Genomic DNA, 13,664 nt, shown 5'->3' on the forward strand with positions numbered 1-13,664 from the left:
TTAAAACACATAATAGTCAATTAAGGTTTAGTCTATTGACACTTTACAATTTTCAGTATTTATCGAATAAACTTATAGTAATTAACTTCCCGAAGGAGAAGTTTGTTTTCATCAAAAAATCCGATTCGCTAATTTTATGTTTTCTCGACGTTTCAAGCCATTCTGAATCGAATGAGACAAATTTGGAAAAAGTATGTGTGTGTGTGTGCGTGTGCATCAACAGATTTTTTGCCGTAAATCGTGGTTCTCTCAAAAACGGTTGGATCGATTTCAAAAATTTAAAAGTTTTGTGCGACGATCGGCCGAGACGTTTCTTTATAAATAGCAGATTCTGAATCGATTATGAAAATTCAAAAACCGTTCGAAAGATATTGGTTGTGAATCGTGCTGATTAGTTTTTGGTAAAGATCGACCGGGCCGTTTTCTTGTAATAAAGTGTTAAAATTTTTTTTTTCGACGATTTTTATTATTATTTTTTTGACGGTAGATACCATAGTCTTCTGATCATACTAAAATATTACGGCCCTACGACAATTGGTTCAACTTTAAAAATGCATCAAAGTGTGCAAAAATTGGTATTGTTTTTTTTGGCATTTGTCAAAATTAGATCTTTCATCCACGTTTTCTCAAAAACGCCTGAACCCATTTCAGAAATTTAAAAGCCATTTGATGTATCTCGATGAGGACTATCGTTTGTTAGTACTGTGCGACGATCTGCCAAGCCGTTTCTTTGTAATTTGGAAAAAAGTGTTAAACTTTTCGTCCACATTTAAGCTCATACTACCAAATCGATTTTAAGAAATCAAAAACTGTTCGAATGATATTAGTTGGTAATGATACTGATTAGTTTTAGATGAAAATCTCTTGTAATTAATTGTTGAAAAAAACAATTAAACCGATTTTTATGAAACTTTTTTGGCGATTTTTTTTGACAAGTAGTTTAATTTTGAAAATTCATCGAAGTTTGAGAAAAAGAGTAGTTGTTTTGAAGTTTGTTAAAATTAAAATTAGACGATTTTCTTGGTATAATGATGGAGTACCTTATGAACGTATTTTATGAACAACTTATGTGTAGGTTTACAAGAGTCCATTTTTTTAAATTTAATTTTTTTGATAATTTAGAAATTTTCTGATAAAATTTCTAAATAAAATTTGATAAATTTTTTTTTTCAAAATTTTGAATTCTTTTTAGAAGTTTGAAATTTTTGAAAATATTCGTTTTTTTTTAAATTATCGATATATTCTCAAATTTTTGTAAGAAATCTTTTTATTTAATTTTTCAAAATTTAGTTTTTTTTTGCAAATACTGAAACATTTCAATTTTTTTTTTAAATTTGAATTGTTTCGAAAACTTTGATTTCTTTTTTGAAAATTTTCAAAATTATTACATTTTCTGTAAATGCATTTTTTGCACACCGTCTAACTCAAGCAAAATGTTTTTTTATTTGATCTGATTGGATAATCCTCTCTCTCAAAAACTGCATAACCGTTTTTACACCCTTTGCGCTCCATCCCTTCGAAACGGCAAAATTGCCTCTTGCATAAACGCTTTGCGATCGAGTACCAACCGAATGATTTTTCAATTTTATAAATCGGTTATTCCATACTGTCGAAAATGTCGATGACATTTGTTTAAACCATATAAATAAACTTCAAAATTGAATCTTGGTACGGAACCGTGGTATTGAATGTGATTTAAATGTACATTTTGTATATTTTTACTCTTTTTTCCATTTTTATAAAAATAGTATTTTTAAAAAATAAACTTATAAAATTATAAAAAAAAGATTTTCATTCGAAGTTCAAAAATATTCATGTTTCAAAACAGCAATAAAAAAATCAACAAAGAATATACACTCCACAAATTGCTCAATGCAATAAACCGCGATTGACGAATATATAAATCGCAGTATATTGTACGTATATTGATGAAAATATTGTACATTTACCATGCGCATAAAACAATGATCACTTGCTATTTAAATTGATTTTTTTTAAAGCAATATATATTCTAAAATTAGTTGTTTAAAATATTTTGAGGTTATGACTGTATTTAAACAGAACTGTAGTAGTTGTGTATTTAATTTTATTTTTTTTTTTTTTGAATACTTTGAAATCGCTGGTCCTGTCTTTCCCAAAATATATTTCTTCACACCGCCAATATAAGCAAAATGTTTTTTAAATTATCCTAATCGGATAATTTGTTTCTTCAACTAGTAAGTGCATGGCATCGTGCCTTAAGAAAAATTGCTAGTTCTTAATCCGTATCAAAAATTATTTTTTTTAAAAAAGCTTCAAACTTTTTTCAGAACTTTGAAAAAATAAATTTATGAAAATTAAAATTTTTTAAAAAAATTGTTTTTTTTGAAAAAATTGATTTTTTATACGTTGAAATATTTTAAAAATTTTGAACCTTTTTTTAAAGCGATACGTTAACTGTTAACTATTGAAGAGCGTGTGCGCCGCGTCGCAATCTAAATGATAAATATTGGTACATAATCAATAGAAATGTAAACATAAGTTTATTTTAAGTAATTTTTTTACTTTTATTCATATTTAATCAGTTCTTCATTTTGACAATACAAGAAAAATGTTTCTTAAAATATTGAAATCGGGCGCTCCGTTATCTTTAAAACTTAATTGCCAATTTTAGATCTTTTGCCTCGTATCTTGCAAACAACTGAATCTGCCTCATCCAATAAACTAATCAGTATTCTTGAAATAGTGTACAAAAAATTGCATCCGCATATACACACACGATTTTTCATGCATACATTTTCGATTTTTTCTGCGAAATATATATTGCTCAAAATAGATTCAAAATCTTTATTATTAACTAGCCGGCCCGACAGACTTCGTCCTGTCAAAAAAAATTGTAATGTGGCGGTGTTTTGTGCCTACCTTTTTTCTATTCTTTGCAAAAAATTATCCTGGACAGAACCGTCACCCTGGTATTAATTCGGTGTGAATTAAAAATAATTAAATAAAACAATATAAGCATTTAAAAGTAAGTAATTTTAATAATGTAAATCATAATTCAAAAATCAGTTCAATTTTCATTGTAGTGCTTTGTGATTAACGATGTTTTTTGTTTGATTACCTGGCGCATAGACAAACAAATCTGATCTGTTTTCCAATACGGGAACAAACAACATACAATTTTCCATGTGAGAAACATGGGTTTTCTAAATTAATACCACAAACACTTAATACTTAATGATACCATAAACGCACGCGAGAACATCTTCTGCTTTATACTATCCTTTGAATATAGTTGGTCGATATTTCGCTACATTATAATTGCCGATCCAACCTTTAATTGAAGATTGTGAGGTGACAATCCTAGCAAATCCGGCGAGTTTAAAAACTCCGATTGTCTTGGTTAGTTGCCGAATCAACTGTTTCGCCTGTAATTTGTTCTTGAATTTTGAAATTTAATTAATTTACATCAATGTTTTTGGCTGCCAATATAGCTCGTTAATTAATAGAAAGCTATTTCTATGTTTATATAAATATATTCAAAATTATATTATCAAAAACTACACAAAATGTCATGACATAGATCATTGTTTTTTTTTTTACAAATTGCGTTGCCTACACGACTAAAGAAGAAAAGGGCTGTTTTTAGGATTTACCCGGCAATAATTCGTTTTTTTCTCGCCGTAACAACCATCCTTGGACTTCAACGAACATTTTAAAAAAAGAATAGGCCAAATTGGTTCAGGCGTTGTTGAGTTATGCGCTTACCAACACATTTTGCGATCCATTTTTATATATAAGATTATTCATTAAAGTTGTACTCGTATTTGCAACAGAAAGTTTTGCAGTAATACAATTTTCTTAACTCACTTGCCATTTTACTAACCTTTAAAGCTGAGAAAATCTCATTGAGATGAAAATGATATACGTTCCGTACATAAGTACGAAGTAGTCGATCTCTCCTGGTTTCATTAAAACCAAACTCAAGATCTTGGGCACTCAGATCGTTGTAAGATTCCGTCGATGTTAGCCCTAGCAGCAATTGCTTTGATGGGAAGTCGGCGAGTTCTAAGCCGCTGGCGTCAGCCAGAGATGAACCCAGCGGCAGTGTCAGCCGACGAGCGGGGCGGCGAGGCAGTACAGTGCCGTCGATGAACGGCGCGAATCCGGATAGAAATCTGGAATTGGAAATAATATGCACTAAATGATAATTTATTGATAACTGTTAATAAGTCAATGTAGACGTGATTTATGTTTGCTTATTTATTTAACGCCTGTCTGCGGTGCATGTAGCAGAGTGATGTAGTAAATTAACGTAATGTGGCATAGTATACACTTTACCCGAGTTCTCATCTCAGGAAATAGAGCGGCTTTCGAAACTAAATTTTTTTTATCTTATTAGCTAAAATGGCGGCAAAAACAATAACTCTTTCCGCGACTGAATTTTCGATGACGAAATTTATTTAAAAGCCTTCATATTACCAGGACAAACTATTTTCATTATTACTTGATATAATTACCGTCTACATGCATGTACCACATTTTCACTTTCGTACAATACTGTGAACAATTGATCTTTTTTTTTCTTTTGTAATTTGTTTTTTTACTATATATTATTATTATCCGCTATATTGGCCAGGTCGCAGAAACACTTGTTGCAGGCCGCGGGTTTGACATCCTTAGTATAAAATAATATAGATTATGCATAGGAATATGAGTAATATCGCAAATATGACATATATTTGCGCATATATGGTGTAGAGGAGCTAGGAATTTTTTGAAACTGTGGTAAGAAGTAATAGGCGTCTTTCAATAAGATCTTAGACGATATTAAAATATTTTTTGACCCGATTGGATACGTACATCTTCCTGCATAATATTGTGATAGTTATGGTCCCGCAAGCCGACGCAGTAAACATAATTGTGCAGGTGCGTCATTTTTTGACAAGTGATAACAAATCATAAAATTTCAGTTTGCGTTATTCTTATCTACTAATTTTAAATTTTATTTATTTTACATATTTTGTTTTAAATTTATTAATCTTTGATAATGTGTAACAAATGTTGTGATTGCAGAGTTGTTTAAATAGTTATCTTGATAAGTGTGAATCACACCTGAGGTTAGTTGTAACATTGTCTTCGTTATTTATCATACTTGTAAGAAGTAATGTATGCTTATATTAAAAGTCTGGTTGTAACATGCATAAATGGTATAGTTTGGTATATAGTAAAGATTGTACAAATTCAAGTAAAGAAGATGCGGTGGAAAGTATATTTTGTAAAAGTACTATTTACTATTTTATTTTTTCTTTTCACTCCAATTCAATTGTTTTTAGTTTTTAATTTTATTTTTAGTTTTCCACTGAATGAAGGCTAGGATTATAGCCGAAACGTATGGATTTAAAATAAATTTTTGAAAGAAATTCATGTTTTTTATTGATGTTATGCCCGATTATTAGACTTTGTTAATACATATGTCAACATCAAATTCAGAAACATACTATATATATATATATATATATATATATATACTAGCAAACCCGACGAACATATGGTTTCGTGAGAAAGATGAAGAAATTTTTTGTTTGTTTTATATTTGAAAAGGAAAAATTTGATTTTATTATACAGCAGTAATGAATTTATTTCGATTACAAAAATGAAGTGTTTTTTAGTTGAACTTCTCTAAGTAAATGAAAGTGAATCCGCAAATTATCCGTTTCATTGAAGTGCTCTTTGGTAAACCACATTTTTTTGTTTTTTGGTCTGACGTTAACACAAAGCGGATGATTTTCCAACTCGTGAACAGGCAACGTATAACTGCCCATGTGAAAAACAATGATTTTCTAAATAATCTATTTGAAATTTATCCCGCAAACACTAAGCGATTGGCCTTGCGATTTGTTATTGCGAACGCAAGGCGAACTGGAAATTGCAATCGTTTGAAGTCAAACGGAAGACCAGTCGGAATCATTGGTATATCATCAAATCGCCAGAAATTTTTGATTCAATTGTGAAATTCAGTGCGTGTACATCATTATTCTTTGCGGCAAGAATTGCTCGTTGACTTAACCAAGCATAATTCTGATAATTCTCGCTAATGTTATTACTCGAATTTTCAATTACGGTGCGTGAAGTTCCAGCAGCATGCATTAGGGCGCAATTCCATGCACAACTAATTTTTTTAGCTATGAACCTTGCTGAGCCCGAGACCTTTCCAACAAAGGCAAAATTGTCGAAATCGGTTTGTGCGTTCTGGAGTTATACCGTCGGGAAGGAAAACCCGACTTATTTTTATATATACGTAGATAATCTATTTGAAATTATTTAAAACAATTGTTGATTATTTTTATTACTCGAATTTTTAATTACGGTGCATGAAGTTCCAGCAATTTGCATTAGGGCACGATGCTATGCACCACTAATTTTCTTAGCTATATGTTGTTATTTTGCGGAGCCCGACACCTTTCCAACGAATGCAAAATTGTCGAAATCGGTTCGTGCGTTCTGGAGTTATTTTGTCAGGAAGGAAAACCCGACTTATTTATATATATATATATATATATATATATATATATATATATATATATATATATAGAATCATGTATATGTAATTTTAATGGATTTCATCACAAATTATAACTTGAACGTTTGTAATCATTATAAATACCTTTACATTTGCAAAACAAATTAATATTAAATATACTGAAGTTGCACATTTGTAACAAATATAATTCTACTTAACGATTCAAAAGTTTTTTTAGTTTATTATCTTCTGACAGTGCACTTCTAGCTCTTATGGAAAGATGCCCTCTTAAAAGTTGCGATTATGATTTGATTTTCTATATATTTTTTCAAATAAATATATATATATATATATATATATATATGCCATTTTATATAAGTATACATTGCTTCTTACAAGCATGATAAATAAAGAAATCGTCGGTACCTTTTATTTTATGTTTGTAACAAAAACGAGAAAAAATAATTTTCGCTTGTTAAAAATTTAAATGCGATACCAATATTCGTATCGTCGCTGATATGGACTGTCAAAATGTTATGACAGAAAACAAAAAATATATAAAACACAACGCAGAGAACGAGGGTTATGATGTAATCCAAAAAATACTTTAAGCCGAATATAAAATAACACGAATAGCATCAGCATGGAAAACAATATCTATTGGTAAATTATTTTTGACAACGGTATTAAATTGATAAAGGAACAAAGAAAATTGAATACTAATTGCAATAGCCTTGTAAAACATGACGCTAAATTGAAATTTTATTTTTTGACATAAGGTTTTGAACTTATGTGTCTAAAAGTAATACTGTCATGGACAGATTTTGAATATCTCTGAAGAGTGTCTTCATTTTTACATTAAAAGCTTAGTTTTCAAACTGTAAATATTTACTAATAAATTAGAGATAAATTGTTGAAAAATGATTGTATAATTAATTAGTGCCAGTAAAATGTGCCATTAAATAATGAGTTATCTTATATATAAAATTTCCATATCACAAGTTATTAATTTAATCATTTCTTGTCCCTCATTCAGTAATTAACTATTTTTGACATAATTTCAGTTTAGATTTTTGTGCTTAAAAAAAGCAGAAATATCACCATAAAAACAATTTATTTTGTCAAAGGTTGTCCAACCCTAACGCTTTTTTGGTGCCATTTTTTTCATTTTATTTTTTTTAATTTGAAATTGAATAGAATAATTTTACTTCACAAAACTATTTATTTTTATCAAGTGTCATCAACCCTTAACTTTTTTTAAAATTCTGGAATCATTTTTCTTTTAATTTTAATTTTTATAATGCGGACTTCAAAAATCATTACAACTCGAACTTTTCACCCTTTATCTACTGATCGAATAATTTTTGACGACGCTTTCAGTCTGTGAGTGTCTTTTTACTGAATTTTAGTTCATATTTTCATGACTTTATGATATAACATGATTTTTTTATAAAAAAATATTGCGATACTCGTATACCGTCAATTTTTTTTTTTTTATTTTACATACTACATATATTTTACTTTTTTTTACATATTTTTACTGTTTATTACATTTTTCTTTACGAATATTTCTTCCAAAGGCAGGTCCGAGGGTTGAGTTGAAAATGCACTCAAATCATGGTTGCACGATGTCAGAGATCTTACATTTATCCTGTTGTATAGGGATACAACTCGACTTCCTTTGCATTTCAAAGCGATACAATCTTAGTACCTCTTTACTTCCAAGTGGCATGCTGCCACTACAGCTATGCCCACGAAAGGCCATTTTCACTTGAAATCATATTTGAAATCTATGATTTCAAGTAAAAATTTGGTATCAAGCTGCTTTGATACCAAACCGAGCGAGGTTGGATTCGAACCCGGGACTAGAATTTGCTAGCCCACGTTCTTACCACGGGACCACGGCCGGCCCTTTTTTCGGCGGTATTTATAGTAATTTTCGGCAATTGAGTCATAAGTGCTAGTTTATACTTGTCACACTTGAACTCGTTACTCGGAACTGCATGTTTATTATGTTTATTTATCTATGCTCGGAACTATCTATAAACTTTAAATCTCCGAATCGCCTAACAGATGTCGCTCTTTAAATCTATTATATAAACCAGTATTTTCACAATACAAACGAGGGTTTTTATCGTGTCTTAATAAATAAAATCAGACTAATAGTGAAGATGTTCATTTCTTCTTATGTGAGAATGTAACTGTTTTATAAAGTGACATCGATGCCAAAATATTTTATGCCATAAATACTTAAAATCAACAAAAAAGCTTTACCACTAAGTAATCATTATTTTCGTTCTAACTTACATTTTAATCATAATAACTGATATATATTTTTCTTATGAAAAACAGATTGTGAAACAGATGTTGGAAAATAAAAACCTCAAAAATTATGAAATATTATTCTACGTAAAAAGTATCGCTTTTCAAAAAACAGTTTTGGACGACCATTATTGTTTTAAATAAAAATACTCATCAATCGTAGTATCGTAGTATAAAGATCGAGGTTAGACGATGATATATTGGTTCAAAAATGTTTTTTAAAATCATATTATAATTTTCGTAATAAAATTATCACGTATTGTTATTAATGTTATATTATGATATTAAGTTCGACATCATTTTGTTAGTAATATTAAATAATAAATATCAAAATTAAAGCTGTATTCAATTGATTATATTTATTTGCAAGTGGTAATATAGATATGATTATACATTTAATGGATACGAAATATATTTTGACTTTACCAAAAAAAAGTTCTCTTCAAAATAAATGGTATTGCGCCGCTATTTATATACATCTACAAAACCCACATGATGCTTGATAGTAGGAATATCATAATTCTAGTAGTATTTTTCCAAATCGCGTTTCCTTAAGCCATTTGATCTAAAACACTTTACATTCAACAGATAATAACTCTGTTTTACATGCAATTGACCAGTATGTATGCAAAGGGTGACACGTAAAATCGACAATAAAATGTAACAATTCTAACTTTTATTTTCAGAAATTTATAAACCACTCAGCTCATATTAGAGGCGGCACCAAAGCCTGTCTGTAATACTGTCATATGTGAAGTTTAGTTTTATGACCCATAATATTTTTACAGCAAACCTACGGGAATTTATGTCGGTACATGTAGTAACTCGACGGTTTAATATATTTTTGAAACGTATACCGTTCAAATGGTGCACAAAGATATTCGAGTGCTTTTACCGCTCGCAATTAAATGATATGCCACTCGGTGCATTGTCTTTTACATACAAAGTTACAAATATTCATGAACGATGCTCTCGAACAACGATTTTTTTGCTTCTCCAGTCATATATTTTGATAACTTTTCAACAAGCGAACTATGGAATTTTCAGTATATTTCAATAAATTATGCCATTACAATGTATTCTTTTTGTAATAATGTCATCAGTATTATTAAATATTCATTGATACCAACTATTATACGAAAAACCACCAAAAAGTTATATTTTTTAAGCATATTAAAAAATAACAACTATAAATTGTAGAATTAATTAAATATTTAGTTTATTAACCAAAAAATAATTTAAGTCTTGAAGAATTAGATTTTTAAAAAATTTTATTTTTTCAATTTTTTTAATTACTATTTGATTTTTTTTATCGTTATAATTGACCAACTTAGAAAATAAAATGTATGTACAGTATTAAAAACTATACAGGAAATCCGACAGTTTAATATGTAAAAAATAGAGGCAAGCACAAAAGTTCAACTTAAAATTTAGTAATTATAAAGTGGAAAGTAGTGTAGTAGTAAACCAACTACATCACAATAATTTAATTTAATTACAAGGCTGAACAACAAAATTAAAAACTATAAACTAGATCAGCTATTAATTTAATCCACTTCTCGTAAATTGCCTTTTATAACTATATATTTTACTTTCTTATTTCTCATTTCTTTATTGTTCAGATCTTACCATTATAAAGGTTTATGGTAATTTTTACCACAATCACAGTAGGCTACATATAAATGTTATATCTGGGAAACTGGGCACGGTTGTGCCACTTTTTTTATCAACCAAAATTGTGTTAATTTACCAGAATGAAAATTAATTTAAATGGTAATTTGAACATTTGTCTACGTGAAAATACAGCCCTTAAATAAGTAGTAATAGTCAAATGCCTACATCCGAAGGACGGTTGTGACAGCGGTTGGGGTGACATAAATTGACAGGCATAAAAATAGGTTATAAGCAATAGCTATAGACACCACAATGGTTTATAACGATTTTAATTGTCGTTAATAACCAATCATTTGCAATAAGATGTAATACAACACAACATAAACATTTAAACGATGCATATTTTTTTAAACAAAGTTAATAAGAATTCTTTATGAAATTTTTTTTTTTTATATTGAATTTTGCTTTTTACTTCCCTTTCGTATTTTGTCTTAGTAAAGTCAGATTCTTTATCTATCTAATCTTCACACGAAAAGGACAAGAAATGCATATCACAACTATACCCAGCGCACACTTTTGAAAACAAATCATCATTATGACTGAGCTAAATTATCTAAGCAAAAACTAATTACGGATAAAAACTACTTATGGTCAACTTACAGCAAAATAACAAAAAAGTAATCTTATGATTAAAAGAATTCGAAACTTACCGATGGACTGAAAGAGGAAACTTACTTAAGAACCAAAACCTACTTTTGACTCTTTAAAAGCAATGCGGTCTACATATTACGGCATCCAAATCCGGGGTTTTTCATCCGAACTAATTAAAATATTTAAGCTTCAGAAAAGAATAAAGAATTATTCGAATAATTTTTTCCTTGACCAGTAAAGCCTCCATATTTAAAAAACACAATATTCTAACTGTCCCATGCATTTTTCTGCTGGTAACATTACCTTTCATCAAAAACAATTCGAAACTTTTTGATATGGTTTTGTCCTCCTCAAACTACAACACTAGACACAAACTTATTAAGGGGCGCACAATAAATTAGCCAGCTTTTTCAATACGATCGACGGTCTAGGTATTCAGCTTATGAATAAACTTCCACTCAATATCCGAAACTTAGACAGCAAAAAATTTCATGCTTCCCTAGTCAAACTTTTTAAAGAATTAGCTTTTTATGACATTACTGAATTTTCTTAATTTGATTTCAATAACTATTTTCTTGCATAATCTTTATCCTTTATCTATTTAGTCTGACCATTTGATCGCCTGTACAACCATGTTTTTTTTTATTTAATTTTGTTGCTATTTTATTAATTTAAATTTTTTACGTTTTTAAATGAGTATAACTTTTAACCTTGTGCAAGAATTTTGAGCTTGACTGGTGGTCAAATAGACTTTAATATGATGAACTTGCTGAACATTGTATTTAATGTTCGAATGCTTTTTTTTCAGCTCTTTTTTTCAGAAGCGAAATTTGTGCATCTACTATGATTATTATAAAATTATTATCCTTTTAAAAATAATTATGAATAAGCTTGACAAGAGCCTGAAATAATATCTATTATTATTGATTACGGCTTGCTTATGAATAAATAAATAAATAAAATAAAATAAATACGGTATTGGAGATCATGCTGAAAACGGTAATGGGCACTTGTTCAAACAAACATACAACCTCATTATTCTTTCGGATCCTATCTAGAAATCAGTATAGTTCAGCTGTTATGACAACTACCACTACTGTATCCTGTCACAACCGTACCCAGTCTATGTATATATATATATATATATATATATATAATACATATATACACACATATATATATACATATATATATATATATATATATATATATATATATATTAACGAAAATATAACATTTTAACGAAAATCATGTAATGCACAAAATAATATAAATTATAATCTTAATAAATCGGTGTTTTATAACGTGTCCTAGAAACAATATTAAGCCATATATGAAAAAAGCCTTTATTTCTTTCGAGATTTAATTGTTATATTTGAAGCCATCTAGCGGCAAGGTGTTACATTTTATATATTCCATGGTGTTTTATAGTGCTCAAAATAAGCTTTAAAATATGTACTGTTAAGGGTCTGTTTTTTTTAAATCAAATAGTTTTATGAGTGCCATTTCCACCAAAATTAAAATTAATCGTAATTCATCTAGAATTAACTTGGCACAAGAGATTCCAAAATATCATGCAAATAAGTAACAATGTATATCAAATTATTATTTAGAAAAATGTAATTTAGATATTATTATCACTGAAAACAATTAATATATAGTACGAGATTATAAAAATTATGGGCAACATTCAAAGGTACCTTTACCGCGGATACTATATATTAATTCTTTCTGAATTCGTTATACTGTTCAAAAAACTGCAATTCCCAATACGTATATCTTATGCTATAAATCGCGATGAATTTTTGTGTGATAAATTTGGAAAATCGATGTTTTAGTCGTGAATAAACAAAAAATAATTTATTTATACATCTACATCTACAGTATGACTAAAATTGTTGGATAACCCTTGGCATTAAAATAAATTGAGCTATTGGAAATAAATTTGTTCAATAAATTGTAGTGTATATTTCTAAAGTAATATTTTATTAAACATATTTGTTTGTTTGGTGGTTTTACGTGGCTGATTTGAATTTCACGGTATAATTAAAGAGTTAAGTGTGGGTCTGAGACTCATAATTTTATTTAAAACAGTTGTACATTTAATATCACCCATATAGATGTATATAAATTTCGGTAGACTGTAGTGTAAAAACATAGTAATTTTTAACTAATTGGTAAATATCAGTATAGATTATTACAACAAATTGTAACTTTTGAATTGTAGACATGGGTACAGAACAACGTCTGTCGGGTCATCTAGTATATATATAAACAATTGAATCTGAATTAAAAATAATTATACACTTTATATAATAATCAAATAGAGTATGATTATAAATTATATTTAGGTATTATAAGCTAAATAACTCTGATCAAAACGAAAAAAGCTACCACCAGAAAAATACTAAGCCGTTTATCTTGCGATGATTCTGAGTTAAGGAAATGGCTGGTTACATTTCTTCGCCCTATACTTAAAATAATGCAATAATCATTGCACAATGACACACATGTTTTTGATATAACGGTAATAAACCACCCTCGAATTAAACCCTGCTCTGCCCTACTAAACAAT

At 28.9% G+C, this 13,664-nt stretch overlaps 1 protein-coding gene across 1 annotated transcript in view; it reads right to left on the reverse strand.

Annotated features, from left to right (window-relative positions):
- The window catches only part of LOC113375866 (neuroligin-1), a gene marked incomplete in the record, with an annotated part of 295,207 nt that overhangs the window by 265,026 nt on the left and 16,517 nt on the right, over positions 1–13,664 (reverse strand). The window contains 1 exon segment of the mRNA XM_026615815.1: positions 3,866–4,157. Coding sequence (XP_026471600.1) covers positions 3,866–4,157 — 292 coding nt within the window.

This window comes from Ctenocephalides felis, unplaced genomic scaffold (genome assembly GCF_003426905.1).
Source record: "Ctenocephalides felis isolate EL2017-DRISC unplaced genomic scaffold, ASM342690v1 CF-g0.4_SCAFFOLD_01886, whole genome shotgun sequence".
Lineage (NCBI taxonomy): Eukaryota > Metazoa > Arthropoda > Insecta > Siphonaptera > Pulicidae > Ctenocephalides > Ctenocephalides felis.